At 42.2% G+C, this 22,236-nt stretch overlaps 2 protein-coding genes across 3 annotated transcripts in view; one reads left to right on the top strand and one right to left on the bottom strand.

The window, feature by feature from the left end:
• Positions 1-260: 260 nt before the first annotated feature.
• On the bottom strand, positions 261-12,048 carry PRDX6 (peroxiredoxin 6). The gene is made up of 5 exons (XM_063627386.1): positions 11,832-12,048; positions 7,844-8,000; positions 3,866-4,012; positions 2,972-3,118; positions 261-1,335 (listed from the first exon to the last, which is right to left on the bottom strand). Exons 1-5 carry the CDS (start codon positions 11,924-11,926, stop codon positions 1,207-1,209), a joined length of 675 nt encoding a protein of 224 aa, XP_063483456.1. The 5' UTR covers positions 11,927-12,048; the 3' UTR covers positions 261-1,206.
• Positions 12,049-12,123: 75 nt separating this feature from the next.
• Positions 12,124-22,236, top strand: part of TNFSF4 (TNF superfamily member 4) — a 307,507-nt gene continuing 297,394 nt past the window's right edge. Inside the window, exon 1 of one of the 2 annotated variants that reach the window (XM_063627391.1) lies at positions 12,124-12,647. In XM_063627391.1, coding sequence (XP_063483461.1) covers positions 12,567-12,647 — 81 coding nt within the window. In that variant the 5' untranslated portion in view covers positions 12,124-12,566. The remainder of the gene's footprint in view (positions 12,648-22,236) is intronic. The other variant, XM_063627395.1, reaches the window with a different exon arrangement.

The raw sequence follows: 22,236 nt of genomic DNA, 5'->3' as shown, positions 1-22,236 counted from the left end.
TAGGACAGCTCTTTATACCAGGGATCATAACATCATGGGACTGTAGGATCCAAGCAAGTAACATGAAGGAGCAAAGTGGACCAAGATATGTGGTGACATCACACGTTCTTCAGCTGTTCCTCCATTTTCATTATATAAAATCTTACGTATCTGTCTTTGGAAGAAATTACTCATGCCAATCCTAGTAAGAAGGAAGCCTCTGCCCTTCAGGACATAAGTCTAAGCTGATACTTCAAAATATGACAACAGAATTCTCTGACCCAGTTTTAACAAAGGATTTTATTTTGTTCTCTAAAAAGTAAAATCTAGAAAATAGCAACCCACTGCAAGAAGAGTTCTATAATAAAACATTTTCAATCATTCTCTCTTCTCTTCACATGGTGTACTCTTTCATGTACACCTCATCGGAAAACAGACTGATAAATGCAAACCCTGTGTGAAAGGCACATGGCACTAATATTGCTCACACCTGCTATACCTCCTTGGAAGACAAGGGAAGCCTTTTCTGCAATCTCCCCATTTTGACAGAAACTTATCACAAATTTTTTTATAGCAAAATATTTAAAGGTCTCTTCCCCTGCTCTTCACTTATATGCTAGAAAGGTACAGAATTAAAAAGCTTTTTTCCCCCAGCTGTGATTAAGACATATTAAAAGAATATTAAAGAGCATCTGGGTTATTCTAGAAGTTCTGTGATCAAAACATATTAAAAGAATATTAAAGCGCATCTGGGTTATTCTAGAAGTTCCTGGGCTTTATACTTGGATATTTACAGAGGAAGTTGAACCTCAAGTTCTGCCACTCTTCAAAATGGGTGACAGAAGAGAGGACATGATAGGAGAGTTAAAAAAAAATTGATAGTCATTCTCTGATGGAGTGAAGCAAGCTTTGTCAACCATCAACAAATATGACCTCATTGGTCACAAGCCCTGCAGAGATCCAACAAGATTTGAGTTTTAAATACAGAACATATTTCAAACAGAACCAGTAGAGTGCTGATGTATGAATGGAATTGATTGCTGGTGAAGGCAGGGAGTAAAGAATCTCAAGAAACTTTTAGTGCCATTTTCATTTAATAAGCCATTGGTATAGCAACCTAAAAACCTTGGCTGTGATGACACCAGGATGTGTTTATGGAATTGCTGCAGGAAAACATGATTGGCAGCTGACATCCTCTGGCTCACAGCACCAACTTCTCCAAGAGACTTAAGGCTGGGGTGTGTAGCGGAGGTATTTCTTGCCAGATGGGAGCTCTTTGGTGAAGACTCCTTTCGGGAAAAGTTTTTTGGCTTCTTCTTCAGGGATGGTTGGAAGGACCATCACACTATCCCCATCCTATTGAAAGACATTGAGAATGGTGAAATTCAGTCTCATAATGAAGCTTCAAGGCCTTCAGGAATTAACTTTAGAAAAGTAGCTACAGGTGCTAATGAGACTCATCAAGTGTTCTTTACTCTCCCCTCTCTGAGGATTTTGTTTTCCAAGTTGATCTTTGGCACTTTTGGCGGGAAAGCAGTTCCCCCATTTTAACAAGAAACAGCCCTGTTTTAAACCCAGTAACAGCCGGCCACCACACTTTACATTTAATCGTGAGTATCATGGCCTGCAAGCCCTGTGTGATGGAATCCTGCCTCCTCTTGTCTCTTGTCCCTCACCCCACCTTCTGCGGCTTCTTCCCCAGGCATGCTAGCTTTCTTTGTATTCCTCCAAGACACTTGTAGGCCCAGTTTCTTGCACTAACTGCTCCTTCTGCCTATAGTGCTCGTCCCTCACAAGTATACATGCCTTGGTCACATCTTCTCCATGTCTTTCCCCAAGGGTCCCTTCATAGACAGGCATTCCTTGACAGTCACTCTCCCACCCCTGTGCTGTTATTCTCCCCATCTGTGCTTGATTCTTTCCTGTAGCACCTGTTATCACCACTTAATAAACTTGTTTACTGTTTGTCTCCACTCACTGGAATGGAAGTTCTATGAGGGCTAGTACTTTCTATTCACTGCTATCTCCCCAGTTCACTACTATCTGGGCTCAATAAGTACATAAATAAGTAATAATAAGTTAACTAATGGATACAGAATTTAAGTGATTTGTCTGTCAGAAAAAACAAAACCTGGTATTCAGGTTAGCATTATTTTAAAAATGTAGCAATGTTAAGATACTCTTTTGATGTTACCCATGTCCTAAAGATGAAAAGTTTATGAACAAATTTTGGAGAATTCTAGCACAGATTTAAAAGAATGAAGCTTAAGAGAAATGAAATACTTAATGACATTAATACACTAGTACTTTTACAGCCATGACTTAACAGAAATGGCCAATCAAGATTGTGCGATATGCCGGGCACGGTGGCTCACACTTGTAATCCCAGCACTTTGGGAGGCCGAGGCGGGCGGATCATGAGGTCAGGAGATCGAGACCACGGTGAAACCCTGTCTCTACTAAAAATACAAAAAATTAGCCGGGCGTGGTGGCGGGCGCCTGTAGTCCCAGCTACTCGGAGAGGCTGAGGCAGGAGAATGCTGTGAACCCGGGAGGCGGAGCATTCTCCTGAGATCCCGCCACTGCACTCCAGCCTGGGCGACAGAGCAAGACTCTGTCTCAAAAAAAAAAAAAAAAAAAAAAAAAAAGATTGTGCGATAAATATTTTGCCATCAGGGAAGGGTTAGATAAGTTTTTTGTTTTTTTTTTAAACCTTCTATTAGGAAAAGGAATCATTCTGACAAATAATTTTTCCAAATTATCTAAAAGTTAGAAAGCCATATAGGGAGTTTGTGTTGTGTATAAAAGGTGTTATAAAGACCTTGAAAAGGGCCTCTCTCAGCAAATCTTGAACTCAGCCACGAGGAAAAATCCTCCCAGTGTACTTGCGTGCTAGAAACAGAGACCCAGGTAACATAGACCTTGAAGTTGGCCATTTAGAGACTGGCCTTTCAGGCAAGTAGAGAAACTGCTTTTTTTTAAACATCTTTACCTTCCAATCAACTGGCGTGGCAACCCTTTTTTCTGCTGTCAGCTGGAGAGAGATGACTACCCTGAGAATCTCATCAAAGTTCCTGCCAGTGGTAGCTGGGTAGAGGATAGACAGCTTCAGCTTCTTATCAGGACCAAAAATAAACACCTGTAAAGCACAGAAGGGCATAAACAGGAAGAGTTCTTTGAGTGTTATTAAAGCCACTTAGAAAGCTCTGCAGTCATTAATAATGTTCAAGGGTATAAAAACAAGACAAAAACAAAGCATCTAGAAGGATACACCAACTGCTAATGTGGATGGCTGGAATACAGATAATTTTCTTCTCCCTGTTATTTTCCAAACTTAGAAGGGAATTCTATTTGGTTCTGGCTATCCCAGTAAGAAAAACTGATATGCAAATTTAATCGAGGGAAAGGCTGTGTCAATTGGGGATGACTATCATAAAAATAATACTAATGGGAGTTGATATTGTTCCTTGAATAGTTGTGCATTTATTCAGATGAGGGATTGGGTTTGTTTTCTAGTGGGCAGAGGACAGAAGAAATAAAAACTTAAAATAGAGCTGCCTTATGAAGAAGGATATGGCCCATCACTTTAAAGACAGGGCGGTTAGGAGAGCGGTCAGGAGAGCTACGAAAAGGTTTCTCAATTCTGGAAGACATTTTAGGATAAACAACTTTTTTTTTGTTGATTTCCATGAACTATGAATAAAGCAGTTGAAAAATTTAGCTGAAAATTGCATCAGCATTACAGATAATCAGTGATATTGTCGCCAATACACAGTTATTTCATAATTGTAGATATTCCCCTATCTCCTCTAGCTGGTACAAGCATTTACATGGACATACAGCCTCATCAGTTATGCTAACTACAAAATGAATTTGTATGACCTACCACACGAGCTGTCACAGGCATGCCTTTTTCATCCTTCTCTGCTGGATCCAGCATGCCCAACAGGATGGCAAGCTCTCGATTCTTATCATCGATGATGGGAAAAGGTAACTTTTCTGTGGGTTCTTCACAATTGTAAGCATTGATATCCTGAAACACAAGTAAAAGGGGAAAGAAGAATCTAAACCCAACACATGCTCTGAATTTCATCAGTTAACAGCCATCACCTTGCAAGACAGGCAAGGGGACCAAATCACAGTAATTTTCTTTAAGCAATTTTAATTTTAAAAAGTGAGTAGATGAACACTCTTCATTCCAATTACTGCCAGGAATAACAGCAGAGTACAGTACTTAGGTTGTAATCATGGACCAAAGCTGTTTTCATGCCCAGTTGTCTTAAATTCAGCATGCTTTTACTGCTATGAGAAAATAGCAGCAACCCCTTTAAAATTGCAATAATTTAGTTAGATCCAAATACAAGGCACCTCTGGGTACCCAAATACCGTAAAAATCATCAGATACAATAGGTTTGTTAAATCCATCACATCTAGAAATAATGCCATATGTAAAGAAAATCTTATAGATCTGGTCCCTGCCTCAAAAGCACCCTGACTCAGATGTTAGGTTACAAGACAATTAATAAGAAATGACCAAAAAAAAAAAAAAAAAAAAAAAAAAAATCACAAAACAAAGCAAACACAAGAATGGAGAGTTGAATATATACTTGAAGGACAAGTCAAAAATAAATGGGTGAAAAGGCAGAAGTAAACCTAAACTAGGGTGAAATTCAAACGGAAAACAAAGCATTTCAAGTCTGAACTAAAGAAAAATGATACACCTCCCTCCTTCCCTAGTAAAACTTTATTCATCCATTTATTTCTACTTTTCCTATCCCTAGAAGTTTTTGGAGGAAAAAAATCTAGTTTTGTTATTTGATTAAGCATTGATATAGCACTTAAGGTGGGCTAAGCATTATGGTAAGTACATGTGGAATACAGATGAGTAAGACATGGCTCCTGCCTTCAAAGGAACTTCTCATTTGGTTAGAGATGATTCCAGTATGAAGCAGCAGCAAATGCAAGACTAATGTTAAATGGTGGATGGTAAATGCTGAAGTATACGAACAGTCCCATTTGTGGGACTCCAAGAGTTACAAAAGGCTTCAAAAAAAGAACAGGACTTCTATCTAGGCTCTTGAAGGATGGGTAAGACTTTTCACAGAGAAAAGAAAGGCATTCTAGGAATCAGGAACCACATATATATATGTGTGTGTGTGTATGTGTGTATGTGTGTATATATATACGTGTGTATATATGTGTGTATATATATGTGTATATGTGTGTGTGTGTATATATATATTTTTTTTTGAGACAGAGTCTTGCTCTGTCGCCCAGGCTGGAGTGCAGTGGTGCGATCTTCGCTCACTGCAACCTCCGCCTCCCAGGTTCAAGCAATTCTCTGCCTCAGCCTCCTGAATAGCTGGGATTACAGGCGCCCGCCACCGTACCCGGCTAATTTTTTTTTGTATTTTTAGTAGAAACGGGGTTTCACCATCTTGGCCAGGTTGGTCTTGAACTCCTGACCTTGTGATCCACCTGCCTCGGCCTCCCAGAGTGCTGGGATTACAGGTGAGAGCCACCGCGCCCGGCCAGGAATGATATTAATGAAACATGTGGGCAACTCTGTACATAAACATAGGAGAGTGAGGAACTTAGTTGGATAGAGTTTAGCAAGTAATGGAAAAGAGGATTTAAAATTGGGATAAGGTCTATTATGTGTAGGCTTGAAAGTAAAACAGGGGCTTGATGGCATAGCAGATATAAAACCATTGTGGATTTCTCAACAGGGATGTGACAAATGTGGCATTAATGAGCTCTGAAGTGGATAACAACAAATTCTTTTTATTTATTTATTTTTTTGAGGTGGAGTCTCTGTTGCCCAGGCTGGAGTGCAGTGGCGCGATCTCAGCTCACTGCAGCCTGCACCTCTTGGGTTCAAGCCATTCTCCTGCCTCAGGCTCCCGGATGACAACAAATTCTAACATTCCTTCATTTTATTATCTTAACTTTCTGTTGTCACTGGCTACTTATGAAGTCACCAGAGCTAAATAATAATTAATATAGTCTCATGCTAGAGGCAGATTATTATATAATCAGTTGTTTGTCAAAGTTTCGGCACTGCTTCTAATAGTTCAGACTTTTTTCCTATTCAGTGTAATCACAATTCTGAAAACTTCTAAGGCAGAAGCTCAGCAGGTAAAATAAACCTGAGTATGCGTCTATCCTTTAAAAGGTATTATATAATGGGCTATAAAAGCTTCCTTTGGCAATATGTCACTTTAAGTATCACTGTGCGCTAATTCTCTACTCTGCCACTTGCATCATGGGCATTAGATTACACCCATGAACACCAAAGAACCTATCCTAAATTATTTGGCTTTATTCTATTCTAAATTAGGCTGAATCCTACTCTTTATCATCTTGCATTAAAAAGAACATTGATTTGAGGTTCAAATCTCATTGCCATTGGGCAGTCTTGGGCAAGTCCCTCCAACTCTCTGAGTGAAAAAAGTATGCTCAACTGCAAAAACGAAAATGAAAAATGATAGCAAAAACTACAGTTACCACTCACTGAGAAGTGTAAGGAATGAAAAAAAATTCTACTTCAAGACAGATAACTGCCCTTCTTTTTTCTCCTACACATGATTCTTCTAGTCTCAGATATTTAGGATTAACTGGCATTAACTGCTATAGGATGCAGCCACAGATCCCTAACTCACAAGTGAATACATCTTTTATTCAACTGCACATGCTTGACATAGTTTCTAGTATACATCCCTCAAAAAGTAGTTATTACTTAACAGCACAGTGTAGTAAAGTCCTTAAAATGTTTTCAAGGTAAATTCAGACCACGAAATTTATTGTTCAAGTAAATTCTTTTGCTAAAAGTAGGTATTTCCTTCAGTTAATTCATTCAACAAATATTTACTGATCACCTAAGATATACTGAGTAGTGAGCATTGTTCCAGCAGTGCACAAAACAGGAGTCTCTGTTCCTGCTGAGTTTACACTCTACTAGGAAGAAACAAACAAACTAAATAGGTAATATGCAGAGTGCTGAGGAGAAGGGGATGGTGAATGTGAAAAGGAGTTATAATTTTAGATAATGAGGACAAGAAAGGCTTTGATGAAATGTCCTGTGAGTTGAGACCCAAAAGAGATGAGGGTAAGTCACACAGATCCCTGGGAAGTGAGTCTTCCATCTATGATACAGGACATATTTTGAAGGTAGAGCTGACAAGTTTGAGGGTAAATCAGATGTACGATGTGAAAAAACATGAAGAATTCAGAATGGCTCCTGGATTTGGGGCGTGAACAACTATAAAAATGTAGTTGCCATTAGCTTAGATGAGTAAAACTCTGGATCTAAGAATGAGGCCTAGTTAAACATGCTAGGTTTGAGATGACTGGACATCCCAGGAGAGATGCTAAGTAGGCAGTGGTTATATGAACCTGGAAGAGTCTGGCATAGACATGAAAATTTGAGAATCACAGCACATAGATGGTATATAAAGGTGTGAGTGGATGAGCTCACCAAGGGAAAGAGGGCAGACAAAAAAGAGAGGAGGTCCAAGAAGTAAGTTCAGGGTAACTTCAGCATAAATTAGGAGTGGTGAGATGAAGAATCAGTGAGCAGGAACAGCTAGGACGTGGTGTCCTGGAAGTCAAGAAAGGAAAAAGTTTCAGGAGGTACAGTGATCACCTGGGTTGAATGCTGCTGACAGGCCAAGAGGAGGGCTGAGAATTGACTGACCAATGGATTTAGCAATGTGCTCACTGTGTGGTTCAACCGAAATTTTCAAATAATTAGTGAACTTTGAACCTAAGGCTTACTTTTACCTTAAGCTCAAAACCAAGTACTCTATAATTTATAATTTGACCTATAATCTCAGGCTGAAAGCACATGCCAATTGATACTAACCTTGCTCCAGGCAAGATGGTCCTCAACACTGTCTATTGAAAGGGCAATCAACTTAACATTCCTCTTGGCAAATTCTGGTGCCAGCTTTGCAGCTCTGCCAAGCTCTGTGGTGCACACTGGGGTAAAGTCCCGAGGGTGGGAGAAGAGAATGCCCCATCTGAAAGGAAGAAAAACAAGGTCACAATTGAATGAAGAGTTATCACCAACATCACAGAGAATGAAAAGTCACAACTTCTGGATCAAAAACAGGCTTTCTTTTTTAAATGAATGCTTATGATGATATTTTAAGCTTTTCTGTTGAGGAATGCTTTTCAATCTACTTACCTCCAGAGAAGCCTATGCTTATAGCCCAATTCAAGCAAAGACATGAAATTCAAGATGACACATATTTAAAAAGACCAATGTTAAGGTGTTGACTCCTTTAATAATTATGGTGTCACCCTGACTCCTTTTTGGCTAATAAAATCTGTGCTATTCAAGCCAAGTAGTTCACTGAAAAAACTTAATTATTTCTTCTTATCCTTTTCTACATTTTTTTTCTAGCATAGACCCTGACATTCAGCTCCAATAATGGATGTCCCAGTATGCTTTGAATCCAAACAAATGCCTGACTGCAATAATAAACAGATTATGTAATCTGAAATAAATAGGTTTCTATCTTCTATTTGTAAGTAAAAATTAAAGTTGACATTTGGTTTCTTTGAAGCAAGTGGATATAAAATCTTTTGTAAAACCACTTTACTGATCTAACCTGCCAAACATGACACCCAATATTTACACTCTAACAATAACACCTTCGCAGTTTTACCTATCTCTTCATTTGCAGTTTCTTTTTCTTCTTTCTTCAGACCAAGCAGGTAGAATTTTGATAGACTGCAATATAGATTTCTACAATAGCAAATTCTTAGATAAATACTAATATCTAAGTCATCATTGTCTAAGATTTTATAGATTTTGAGCACATTTCAAGCTGTCACCAAGAAAGCTGAAGTACCATTTCCTTCTTCTTGGCAACAGAAATTACTCTTTCAACTGAAAAGGAAAATTTAACACTCAGTTCTCCACATCCCCATCAACTTAAACCATCCTAAACCAGATGATTTAGGCAGGATCCTAAACTAGTAGATAACTAAATCTAGCCTAGATGCCAAGCTGACCTTTCCAAAGTTTCCCTGAGCACAGAGAACAAGCAAAGACAAGGGCACCTCCTTCCCACTTAAACGGCTGCCACTCAACTCCCAAGGTTTCAAGAAGGAAAAAGATCTTCTTACAAAAAGGATGGAGGGCCCTATGGCAAGACTGGAAAGAAAGTTAATATCTTTTTTTAAGATTGTGGAGGTGTGCACTATGTTCACTTTACTATGAAGGGCAAAAGGAAGAACATAAGAGTATATCTTTTGAAGTAGATAATATCACTATGAGTAAAATCTAGGCCTTAGATTCTATGGAAAACGATCTATTTAGTGGTTAGATGATCTCCAGAAGTTGGTCTCCAGAAGTCGAGAAGAAATGGAACAGGGCGTTTCCTCCCGTATCGTTAAAAGGAGGATAAATTAGAAAAGTTAGGAGTTCTTTTTCCATTGTGAGTCCATAAAGACTGTTTTGCTGAATCATGCAAAAGGAACTGGTTTTAAGCCAGTTCACGTTCTTCCCTCCCTCAGAATCGAAACTCCAGTTTACCTCATGGCTACAAATAGGATAAACTCCGAGAATGTCTTACCTTGGCCTTCCTTCCCCTCCAAGTCTTCCTACTGCTGCACTTAAGAGTAATTCAGTGACATTCTCCCATTTTCTTACCCATTTTCAAAAGACAAAAGGTTTCCTCCTTCAAGAGAATGGTTCTCATTTACTAAGCCCCAGAAGACCCCTGGAAAACACATATTTTGCTTAGTGAAGATGTGCTATGAAGAAGCTGCTTCTACCACTTACAGAAACAGCGATAAGGTCCAGTAAACTCACCCAGTGTAGCACCCAACCTCTTTAGTTGTTTACAATGATCAGGGGTAAGGTAGAGAGATACATTTTAATTTTTTCTTCTCAAAAATACCTGAATCAAAAATTAACAGTCTGATTTGGGATCATATATAGAATAGAAAATTGGAAAAATCAGGCAAAAATCCACGTGTCATAAACATATAAAAGGTTCAAACTTCTCTTCCCGGTAAGGTAGAGAATACTATGCCTGATCCTAGGCAGACTTGCATATTAGTTAATAAATGCAGATATTTCTATCGTGTTCCTAACTATGGATCCCTGATAAAGTACCACCTTTGATCAAATCTAGATGGATCTAGAGGCCAATAAACATTAATAAAACCCCCAAAAAGTATGGTTAGCTTAAAAAGTGACAGCATTTATAATTGTTGGCACAGTAAATATGTTTTATGCTAATATTTAATCTATACAAGCTAAGAGTTCTGGAAATAGTTTATGTTTCATGGGGATGAGGGCTGCAGGTAGAAACGGGAAGGAACACAACTCTAAAAATCCCAAGGATTGCTGGAGAAATATTACTACCTAGATCCTAAGTATAAGAATGGCCATAAGCTGTATTTCTAAAGTATTTTTCTGCTTTCAAGGTTTGAATATTCCATTTCTCAACCTTTTTCTGGCCTAGTCCTATCTTTCACAAAGCTTAACTTTTCCCTATTCAGTGGCTGGAAAGGAACTTAAGAGGTTATAAGGGGTTGGGTAGGCATACGATGTGTAAGAATCTCTCCCTGGTTCTCTGCACAGCCCTGTCCAATCACTGATTAATTTCATAAGCCTGTCTCCCTGGATACTGTATACAAAAAGGATATAATCTGGGGAAGAACTGTCGTCAAGTCTTGGAGCCCCACAGTGTAGTGGGACCACTAGTACTTCAGAACCATAATATAACTAGACATGCCTAAAATGCTTCTGATGAAAACTAAGCAACTTCCAGTTTGCTGATTCAGGAGCTGTAAAAAAAAAAAAAAAAGGGCAACACCGATTTACGATTTACTACTCCTATTCATAATGGTAAAACTGCCAAGTCAGATCACAGGTCATCAATTTGGCTATCATCAGCAAGCTCATGTGCTAGAAGCAAGGGAGAAAGCGGAGGGGACATTGAGGGGCAAGCCACTGGGAAACAAGAGTCTCAAAGTTGGAGAGTCACGTGTCCTGGAGCCTGGAACGGCCATCACTAGCAAGAATAGGCCACTACAGAGGCACAGCGTCAGAAAGTCCTTCCCTCCAAGTGTTGCAAGTTCTGGAATCTCTGAGGGCACACCTACGCAGAGTGTTCTTGGCTCTTCCTAAAGCTGTTATCAAATCATATCTTGGCCATTGGAGGCGGCTCTGGACAAAAAGTCTTTCGGCCACCTACTTGGCAGCTAGTGGTTTTAAATTTCACATTTTGTGCCCAGAAGCCTGCATATACCACTGCACCCTCAGATAATACGTTGGCCTTCCTGTAACCTATAGCCAGCAGCTGCGTCCTCCGACTTTGGCTTTAGACACCCATCCTCCCCAGGGAGCAAATTCCAGAACGAAGGGTGGGAAGGCGGTGCGACCCTGGGCACTAGTCCGGGGAAGTGATCGCCAATGCCGCCCCGCCCCTGCGCCCTCGGCCTGACCACGCCACCTGTACAGTTTACTAAGACGAGTTAAACGGACAACAAACCCTCCCGCGGGCAGTGAGTTTCCAGAACCTGCAGAATCCAATTTTATCCTCCCCACCCCCCACCTTGGCGTGGCCTTGCCCAGCCACGCCGGAGGCGGGGAGGCCAGGAGGGATCGAGTGGCCCGCGCAGGGCAGGCCGAAGAGGTGCCAGCTCCCAGCAGCGCAGCCGACGCTGAGCAGGGGCCACATGGCCTGGCGCGCGCAGGAACCGGTGCGGGGGAGCGGGCGGGCGCCGCAGGGGGCTGAGCGGCCGGGAGGACGGAAGGGAGAAGAAATAGGAAGGCACCTCCGAGTCCGGCGCAACCGAGGCCAGGACAGGGCTACGCGGTGGCCACTTACGAGTCTCCCAGAAAGTCGTGGAAACGGATGCGGCCGACGGTGGTATTGGCCTCAAAGTTGGGGGCCACGTCCCCGAGAAGCAGACCTCCGGGCATGGCGACGGTGATGAGGAGGCGCCGCTGGGACAGCAAGCAACCGGGTGGTTCTGGCGAAGAAGCAGCGGGTCCCAGCGCGCGGAGGAATAAACGAAGGCGCGAGGGGCGGGGACTGGGGAGGCGGGGGCGGGGCCGCGGGAGGCCGGCCGCTGGGGGCCGGGCCGCGGGGGCGGGGCGCGGGGTTGGGCTGGGCCGAGCCGGGCCCTGACGCGGCGCGAGCTGGGTTACCGCGGTCCCTGTTCGTGGCGCCGCCGGGCCTGCGACTAGGTGGCATCCTTCGGACACTATAGGCCGTCTCTGCACACGTGATGCGGTGCTCGGTCACGTTGCCCCCTGGAAGCTTGAGGATGCGCCAGGTTTGACTCTGCAGAGGGTGTGCGCTTTGAGGGTGGAAGGAAGAGGAGCGCGGCAGGAAGGCGAGCCTCAAGGTGGAGAATCGCTGCGGCGCGCAGGCTGCGGCGGCTTCGCACAGCCGCCCTGGGCGCTGCACGGATGCGCGCGCACCCTCCTGCGCACCCACTCGCGGCCAGCTCCCTACAGAGGAGTGAAGTGACTGCTCGACTACCGCCCCTCTTTTAGTGTGAGCGTCTGGAGTCCTGACCGCCCCAGCCAGCCCAGCCACGATGAGCTGTCTAAGAGGATGTGGCAAGACCCAGAAGTGTGGGTGATGTTATGTCAGAGGAAGTGGCTTTCTTATTGCAGCAAAAATTCCCGTGCCAATGTGAGTGCTAGGGTAATGTAACTAAACTTTTATTTATTTTTATTCTGCCCTCCCCTTTCTGTTTGTTGTGAACCATAAAATATTCAACACAATTATCTTGAAATCTAAATATAAAATTTAAAACATACTCTTTGAGACCTACTGTGTGCAGGTCAACTCTGTCACTCAGGGAGGTGGGCGGCTTAGATTCATTTATTTGCTATGAGCCAAGTACAAGGTAGATAAGATGCCTGTCCTCTTGGAGCTTTCCTTCCAAGGGAGCTTCCCTTCCGAAGGGAAACCGGTGACAGACAATAAGCACACAAACCAAAATATGTTAGACAGCAATCAGTCGTATTCAGAGAACTAAAATAGGGTTATGTGCCTAGAGGGTGACTGGGGGGCTGCTTTGGTTTGGGTGGTCTGGTCTGGGAAAGCCACCAGGATAATGTAGGTAAACTAGTCAGCTCACGGTAGGTGCTCTGGAAATGGTAGTTATTGTTTGGATGATGATACTGGCTCATGCAGTAACTCTTGCTTTGCCTACTGTGTGCTGGACACTGTGCCAGGCCATACAGTGGAGAGACACAGTCCCTGCTGTTACAGGGAAAGCATATTTATATGCAATTATAATAAAATGTAGGGTAAATTCTGATGGGGGAAGGTGTAAATGATTGGAGTTCAGAGATGAGAAAAATCCTCTGGATGGGGATGGCAGGTTTAAGGCAGGGGCATGGCAGTGTTGAGAGTAGTGACTCACATACTGTGATTTGCGTTTTCATCACAGTGATGTGTTTGTGCGTGCATGCTAATCATATTTACCCAGTTCTTCACTGACCCAGGACTTGCAGTAAGATTACTGGTAAAAATTTTTAGCCACTCCAGAAAACCGTTTAAAGCTAATGTAATTTAATCTCTAATTTGGCTCCAAGTTTTAACAGCTCCCTGTTTTAACTCCCTTTGTAGGGAAGAAAGAGAATAATTGGGAACGAAGAGTAGTTTGGCCTAAGGCACTGTTAACAATGTGTTGTGGAAATCAGCTAGAAAACACAATACTCTATAAATATGGAGAATGAATACAGAAACAGATTACTGATGTCTGTCAAAGGCATAATTATATAATTGTCTGTTGTAAATTAAGCAAATATAATAAAATACTCATTAGAATTTACGGTGCCAGAAGCTGTACACTGGCAATGCTCCTGCACTCTGTGAACTTGTTTGCTTTAGACTTTGGAGCATTTTAAATTGTCTTGAATTAGCTGTCCGCTGAAGGGGGCCAGCCCCTCCACACCTGTGGGGGTTTCTCGTCAGGTGGGACGAGAGACTGAGAAAAGATAAGACACAGAGACAAAGTATAGGGAAAGAACAGTGGGCCCAGGGGACCAGCGCTTAGCATACGGAGGACCCGCACCGGCACTGGTTTCTGAGTTCCCTCAATATTTACTGATCACTATCTCTACTATCTCGGTGAGGGGGATGTGGCAGGACTATAGGATAATGGTGGGGAGAGGGTCAGCAGGAAAACATGTGAGCAAAGGTCTCTGTGTCGTAAATAAGTTTAAGGAAAGGTTCTGTGCCTCGATGTGCACGTAGGCCAGGTTTATGTTTGACTTTACACAAACATCTCAGTGCAGTAAAGAGCAGTATTGCTGCCAGCATGTCTCACCTCCAGCCATAAGGCGGTTTTTTCCTATCTCAGTAAATAGAATGTACGTCGGGTTTTACACCGAGACATTCCATTCCCAGGGATGAGCAGGAGACAGATGCCTTCCTCTTATCTCAACTGCAAAGAGGCCTTCCTCTTTTACTAATCCTCCTCAGCACAGACCCTTTACTGGTGTTGGGCTGGGGGACGTCTGGGGGACGGTCAGGTCTTTCCCTTCCCACGAGGCCATATCTCAAGCTGTCTCAGTGGGGAGAAACCTTGGACAATACCCAGGCTTTCTTGGGCAGAGGTCTCTGCGGCCTTCCGCAGTGCATTGTGTCCCTGGGTACTCGAGACTGGAGAATGGCGATGACTTTTACCAAGCATACTGCCTGCAAACACATTTTTAACAAAGCACACCCTGCGTAGCCCTAAATCCATTAAACCTTGAGTCAACACAGCACATGTTTCTGCGAGCACAGCGTTGGGGCTAGGGTTACAGATTAACAGCATCTAAAGGCAGAAGAATGTTTCTTAGTACAGAACAAAATGGAGTTTCTTATGTCTTCCTCTTTCTACATAGACAACAGTTAACAGTCTGATCTCTTTTTCTTTCGTGCACATCAGCATTTTGAAAACATGATTTTTCCTAAAAATATCTGGATTTTTGTCTCCTGAAATGTCAGAAGATCTAGCAACACAGCAACACCAGGCCCATGTTCCATTTGGCAAACAGTGGCTGCTGAGTAGCCTTTTAGAGGGCATATGTTCTCTGTTACTCAGAAGGTCCTCTGCCAGTTACTGACATTAGAGTAGAATTGGGAGGAAAAAGAAATAGTTCTTGCATTCTTATCTGTCAAAACTGTGCAAATGAAAGCTTAACTAAGGGCTGTATATTTCAAGAAAAAAAGATCATGTTTCTTTGTGAAAGTAGAGAATGTTCCATGAACTTAATATGCAAACAAAGTCAGAAGAACACTGTTCTGCCTGGCCTTCGTAGGTAATTGAGTTTGACATCTGACTTATACCAAAGGTAGGTGCTCTGTGGACTGGGCCCCATTCCAGAGGGGACATTTTAAAGCTATTTTCCTGAGGGTTAGTGAGACGTATAATGGGAAAGGAGGAGGGGAAGAAGGACAGAGGAGACATTCCAGGGAAAGACCGGAGTGTGGAAAAGGGAGAGCTTGACTAAGAAAGGATTTACTTTCCTTAGAGAGAGGGTGGAGGCTCTCATATCAGAAAGAATGTTTTCATACAGCTATAAGGGTTGGAGAGAACCTTGAAGTCCTTACAGTGATCTGAGAGAGAGGAAAGAATGGATTTCAGGCATTTCCAGAGGGCTGTGACTCTGGGATGACTCACATCTTTTCTTCTGTTCTTACTGCTTTGACAGAAGAATAAGATGAACAGATTAGCAACGGGCATTTGGAAAAACAACAGTGCACCATGATGCCTATCTCTCTCACTAGATTGTGAACTCCTAAATGTTTGACTATATTTTATTAATGAATATTTGTGACCTATTAGACATAGTGGGCATGAGGACTACGTTGTACAAAGTATTAGAAAAACATTTGCCTTCCTGCTGCCACAACAGCAAAGTTTCTTGTTTGTCCACAGCTGGGAGTAAAAGAGCAAGATGTCTCTAGTTATACAGTCATGTGATACAACATTGGACCACATATACTGCGGTGGTCCCATAAGATGATAATGGAGCTGAAAAATTCCTGTCACATAGTGATGTCTTGAGGATCCTGACCCTGTGAAGCCCTAGGCTAATGTGTGCGTTTATGTCTTTGTTTTTAAGTTTAAAAAGTTTCAAAAGACAAAAACCTTCTAGAAATATAAAAAAGCTTACAGAATAAGAATATAAAAAAGAAAATACAGTATTTTGTATAGCTATACAATGTGTTTGTGTTTTAAGCTAAGCGTTATTACAAAAGAGTCAAAACATTAAAACAATTTTAAAGTTTATAAAGTAAAAAAGTTATAGTAAGGTAAAGTTAATTTGTTATTGAAGAAAGAAATTTTTACACATGAATTTAGTGTAGCCTAAGTGTACGGTGTTTATAAAGTCTACAGTACATTCATTCACCACTCACACACTGACTCACCCATGGCAACTTCCAGTCCTGCAAGCTTTATTCATGGTAAATGCCCTATATAGGTGTACCATTTTTTATCCTTTTTTTTTTTTCATTTTTCTTTTAGAGACAGGGCCTTGCTCTGTCACCCAGGCTGGAGTGCAGTGGTGTGATCATAGCTCACTGCAGCCTCAAGCTCCTGGGCTCAAGCAGTCCTCCCACTTCAGCCTCCTGAGTAGCTGGGACTACAGGCACATGCCACCATACCTGGGCAATTGTTTTATTTTTGGTAGAGATGGGGTCTTCCTAACCTGTGTTGCCCAGGCTGGTCTCGAACTCCTGGGCTTAAGTAGTCCTCCCACCTTAGCCTCCCAAAGGGCTGGGATTACAGGTTTGAGCCATATTTACCATGGTGTTATAATTGCCTACAGTATTCAGTATAGTAATGTGCTGTGCAGGTTTGCGGTGTAAGAGCAATAAGCTATACCATATAGCCTAGGTATGTAGTAGACTATACCATCTAGGTTTGTGTAAGTACACTCCATGATGTTCACACAATGACAAAATTGTTCAATGACGCATTTCTCAGAACATATCCCTATTGTTAAGTGATGCATGACTGTAATTAGAGCTAGGTAAAAATCCCTGTACCAATGGGAGGAGACATATAAAACTAAAAATTAATGTTAGGATGGTGAGATTGTGTTTTTTTTTTCAATTCTATAAACTTTCTTGTTAGATTTGATTGCCTTTTCAGAAATAAAGAAAGCTTGGACACAGTAACCTGTACATATCATTAAGGCAGTCCTGTCAACCTTCAGTGAGTGGGGCTGATAATCTCTCCACTGCTTTTCTTTATCATTGTAATAGTTCGTTTTCATGATGCTGGTAAAGATATACCTGAAACCGGGTAATTTATACAGGAAAGAGGTTTAATGGACTTATAGTTCCACACGGCTGGGGAGGCCTCACAATCATGGCAGAAGGCAAGGAGGGGCAAGTCACATCTTACGTGGATGGTGGCAGGCAAAAAGAGAGCTTGTGCAGGAAACTCTCATTTTTAAAACCATCAGATGTTGTGAGACTCATTCAGTATCATGAGAACAGTGCAGGAAAGATCTGCTTCCATGATTCAATCACCTCGCATTGGGTTCCTTCCACCACACGTGGAACTGTGGGAGTTACAATTCAAGATGAGATTTGGGTGGGGATACAGCCAACCCATATCATTCTGCCTCTGGCCCCTCCCAAATCTCATGTCCTCACATTTCAAACCAATCATGGCTTGCTAACAGTCCCCCAAAGTCTTAACTAATTTCTGCATTAACTCAGAAGTCCCCAGTTTAAAGTCTCATCCAAAACAAGGCAAGTCTTTTCTGCCTATGAGCCTGTAAAATCAAAAGCAAGTTACTTCCTAGATACGATGGGGTTACAGGCATTAGGTAAATACAGCCATTCCAAATGGGAGAAATTAGCCAAAACAAAGGGGCTATAGGCCCCATGCAAGTCCAAAATCCATCGGGGCAGTCAAACTTATAGCTCCAAAATTATCTCCTTTGACTCCATGTCTTGCATCTGGGTCATGCTGATGCAAGAGGTGGGTTCCCATGGTCTTGGGCAGCTCCACCCTTGTGGCTCTGCATGGTACAGCTTCCCACTTGGCTGCTTTCAGAGGCTGGTGTTGAGTGTCTGTGGCTTTTCCAGGCACACGGTACAAGCTGTTGGTGGGTCTACCATTCTGGGGTCTGGAGGATGGTGGCCCTCTTCTCACAGCTCCACTAGGCAGTGCCCCGGTAGGGACTCTGTGGGGGATCTGACCCCACATTTCCTTTCTGCACTGCCCTAGCAGAGGTTCTTCATGACAGCCCTGGCCCTGCAGCAAACTTCTGCCTGGATATCCAGGCATTTCCGTACATCCTCTGAAATCTAGGCAGAGGTTCTCAAACCTCAATTCTTGACTTTTATGCGCTTACAGGCACAACACCATGTGGAAGCTGCCAAGGCTTGGGGCTTGCACCCTCTGAAGCCATGGCCCGAGCTGTATATTGGCCCATTTTAGTCATGGCTAAAAGGAGCAGCTGGGACACAGGACATCAAGTCCCCAGACTGCGCACAGCATGGGGACCCTGGGCCTGGCCCCTGAAACCATTTTTTCCTCCTAGGCCCCCAGGTCTGTGATGGGAGGGGCTGCTGTGAAGACCTCTGACATGCCCTGCAGACATTTTACCGATTGTCTTGGGGATTAACATTTGGCTTCTTGTTATTTATGCACATTTCTGCAGCCAGATTGAATTTCTCCTAAGAAAACGGGATTTTCTTTTCTATCACATTGTCAGGCTGCAAATTTTCTGAACTGTTATGCTCTGCTTCCCTTATAAAACTGAATGCCTTTAACAGCATCTAAGTCACCTCTTGAATGCTTTGCTGCTTAGAAGTTTCTTCTGCCAGATACCCTAAATCATCTCTGTCAAGTTCAAAGTTCCACAAATATCTTAGGCAGGGGCAAAAAGCCATCAGCCTCTTGGCTAAAACATAACAGGAGTCACCATTGCTCTAATTTCCAACAAGCTCCTCATCTCCATCTGAGACCACCTCAGCCTGGATTTCATTGTTCATATCATGATCAGCATTTTGGTCAAAGGCATTCAACAAGTCTCTGGGGAGTTCCAAACTTTCCCATATTTTCCTGTCTTCTTCTGAGCCCTCCAAACTGTTCCAACCTCTGCCTGTTACTTAGTTCCAAAGTTGATTCCACATTTTTGGGTATCTCTTCAGCAGTGCCCCACTCTACTGGTCCCAGTTTACTGTATTAGTTCATTTTCACACTGCTGATAAAGACATACCTGATACTGGGTAATTTGTATGGGAAAGAGGCTTCATGGACTTACAGTTCCACATGGCTGGGGAGGCCTCACAATCATGGTGGAAGGCAAGGAGGAGCAAGTCACATCTTATGTGGATGGTGGCAGGCAAAAAGAGAGCTTGTTCAGGGAAACTCCCAGTTTTAAAACCATCAGATCTTATGAGACTCATTCACTATCATGAGAACAGTGCAGGAAAGACCTGCCCCCATGAGTCATTCACCTTGTACTGGGCTCCTCCCATGACACATGGAAATTGTGGGAGTTAAATTCAAGATGAGATTTGGGTGGGGATACAGTCAAACCATATCAATCATGTTTAATGCCATTATATCTACTACTCCCTATTATATCTACTACAGGACTTCTACAATCTGGAGAGAAATCAAAGTAGGAAATATAGGAGTGAAAATGAAAGACAACAGCTTATAAAATGCTGCAATGAGGAATAACTTTCAGAGGGGTTTTGGAGTAGTAACTTACTATTGTTATTCTTTGATCCAGGACCTCACTTCACCCATGCTGGAGTGCAGTGGCATTAACTTGGCTCACTGCAGCCTCCAACTCCTGGGCTCAAGCATTCTCAGCCTCAGACTCCTGAGTAGCTAGGACTACAAGTGTGCCTACGCTCCCTCATAAAGAAAGCTGGCCACTTGGTGATTGCACAGGACCATTGATCTGGATGCTGGCTATTACATGTGTTTAGTTTGTAAAAATTCATCATACTGTATATTTAAGATAATTGCCGTTTTCTCTATGTGTATTTTGCAGTACTTCAATAAGGCTAGAAAAACAAGAAGAAAAGAAAAAGAAATTGCCACTGTGTGTACATTAGAATAGTTGTATATGAACTATTATTTTCCTGAATTGTTCAAAAAGCTCACTCCAGTGTTTCAAACAAACTTCAGGAAGTTTCAGTCAATGTTGCTAAATTGTTAAAATCACTATAATTACCAGGAAGGTTATTCTTACATGAAAAACGTTGAGATCATGCTTTTTTTTTTATAAAACCTTTGTTTAGGTGCATCCTGGGTGTAGAGGCTCATTGAATGGTTGATAGCCCATAGCCTCTGGCTGTGATTGAGTAGATAGCCCACCCAGAGATGGTAGACATCTTTGAGATCCTCTACTCTACAAAATTCTTTACATATTCACTCATTGAGATAGTTGACATCCCTGCAGCAAGTGGTACATTTGATTAGCCTGGTATCTGGTTGATATGGTTGAGCTGTGTCCCCACCCAAATCTCATCTTCAGTTGTAGTTCCCATCATCCCCACGTGTTGTGGGAGGGACTCTCATGGTGTTCTTGTGACAATGAGTGAGTTCTCACAAAATCTGGTGGTTTTGTAAGAGGCTTTTCTCCCACTTTGCTCTGCAGTTCTCCTTGCTGCCGCCACGTGAAGAAGGATGTGTTTTCCTCCCCTTTTGCCATGATTGTGAGTTTCCTGAGGTCTCCTCAGCCATGCTGAACTGTTAGTCAATTAACTTCTTTCCTTTATAAATTACCCAGTCTCAGGTATGTTTTTATTAGTAGTGTGAGAACAGTCTAATACACTGGTGGTCTCTCAGTGCACGTTAGTGCTTTTCCTGAAGATCCTTCCCTCAGGATATTTGCCTTTTAGTAAGTAGCCATCAGACTATAAAGGATCCCTGAAGTTTTGACTGGGAGTCATTTTGATGTAGCCTAAAAATAGACCACTATACTTTAATTTTTAAAAAATTTACCAGATAGTATGCTCAACATACACCCTTTCCATTTTGCAAAGTCTTGGCCTCACCCTTTCTTCACTCATGTGTGAGCCACACCCAGGTTCAGGGAGGGAGAAAAGAATATTGAGTGTTGGAGAAGATCAGTTGGGCATTACTTAGTGATAAAAATAATATAGTTTTTACATTTTGGCTCATCACAATGTTCTTTATGGAGAACTTATCCAGTGGTCACTGCAGAGTGTTAGAGTCATAAATCTTTACAGTGGAAGGGAACTTTGAGGTCATATAATACAAACCCTATCTCCAACCCCCTTACCACCATTTTAAAGCTGAAGAAACTGAGTTCAAGTCAGGAATGGATTTTTAATTTTATCAAATGTTTTTTGGCCTTTAGTAACACAAAGCATGAAGCTTTTCTCCTTAATCTATTAGTGTAATACATGAATACATTTCCAAATGTTCAATCACCTTGTATTCTTAGGCTAAATCCTATTTGGTAATACTGTTATATTAATAGATTCTTAGATTAGCACGGAGGCTGCTGCACATCCATTTATACTTCCTTGTTTTCTAATAGAGTCACTGCTGTGTTCAGGTATCCATTCTCGGTGTAGCCAGCTGTCTTGGGGAAGTTGACTTCATTTCCAGCTCTAGAGATAGTCCTGACTGGTCCAAGATAATCAGTATTAATGTAACTGGGGAATTTATTAGAAATGCAGAGTATCAAGACCCATACCAGACCTACTGGGTCAGAAACCCTGGGGATGAGGTCCAGCAATGTATATTTTAACAAGTCCTCCAGGAGATGCTGATGAGCTGGTCTAAAACAACTCCATTCTGGTGTTTAGGATTGGTTCAGTTATGAGCATGTAATCCAACTCTTGCTGGTGAGCAATGACGCCTGCTAGGTGAACTTCTGGGAAAAGTGTCTTTGGCTCCTGAGTAGAAATCTAGAAGAGTTAGTTTTTCATCTTTTTCTGGAAATCATGCCTGGATGCTTGGAAATATTGCAATCATGTTGCTACCTAACCAGGAATGAAATAACACAAAGAATGGCAGACCAGAAAGATGGAAAGGATGGATTCTTTTTTTAATTTCCAACTTTGATTTTAAGTTCAGGGGTACATATGCAGCATGTGCATGTTTGTTACATAGGTAAATGTGTACCATGTTGATTTACTGCACAGATCATCCCATCACCCAGGTATTAAGCCCAGCATTCATTAGCTATTCTTCCTGATGCTCTCCCTCTTCCCACGCCCTATCCTCTGACAGGCCCCAGTGTGTATTGCACCCTGCAACGTG

Source organism: Symphalangus syndactylus, chromosome 12, assembly GCF_028878055.3.
Source record: "Symphalangus syndactylus isolate Jambi chromosome 12, NHGRI_mSymSyn1-v2.1_pri, whole genome shotgun sequence".
In the NCBI taxonomy this organism is placed as follows: Eukaryota; Metazoa; Chordata; class Mammalia; order Primates; family Hylobatidae; genus Symphalangus; species Symphalangus syndactylus.
The sequence above is the reverse complement of the archived record's forward strand: the minus strand, read 5'-3'. Positions and strand labels throughout refer to the sequence as shown.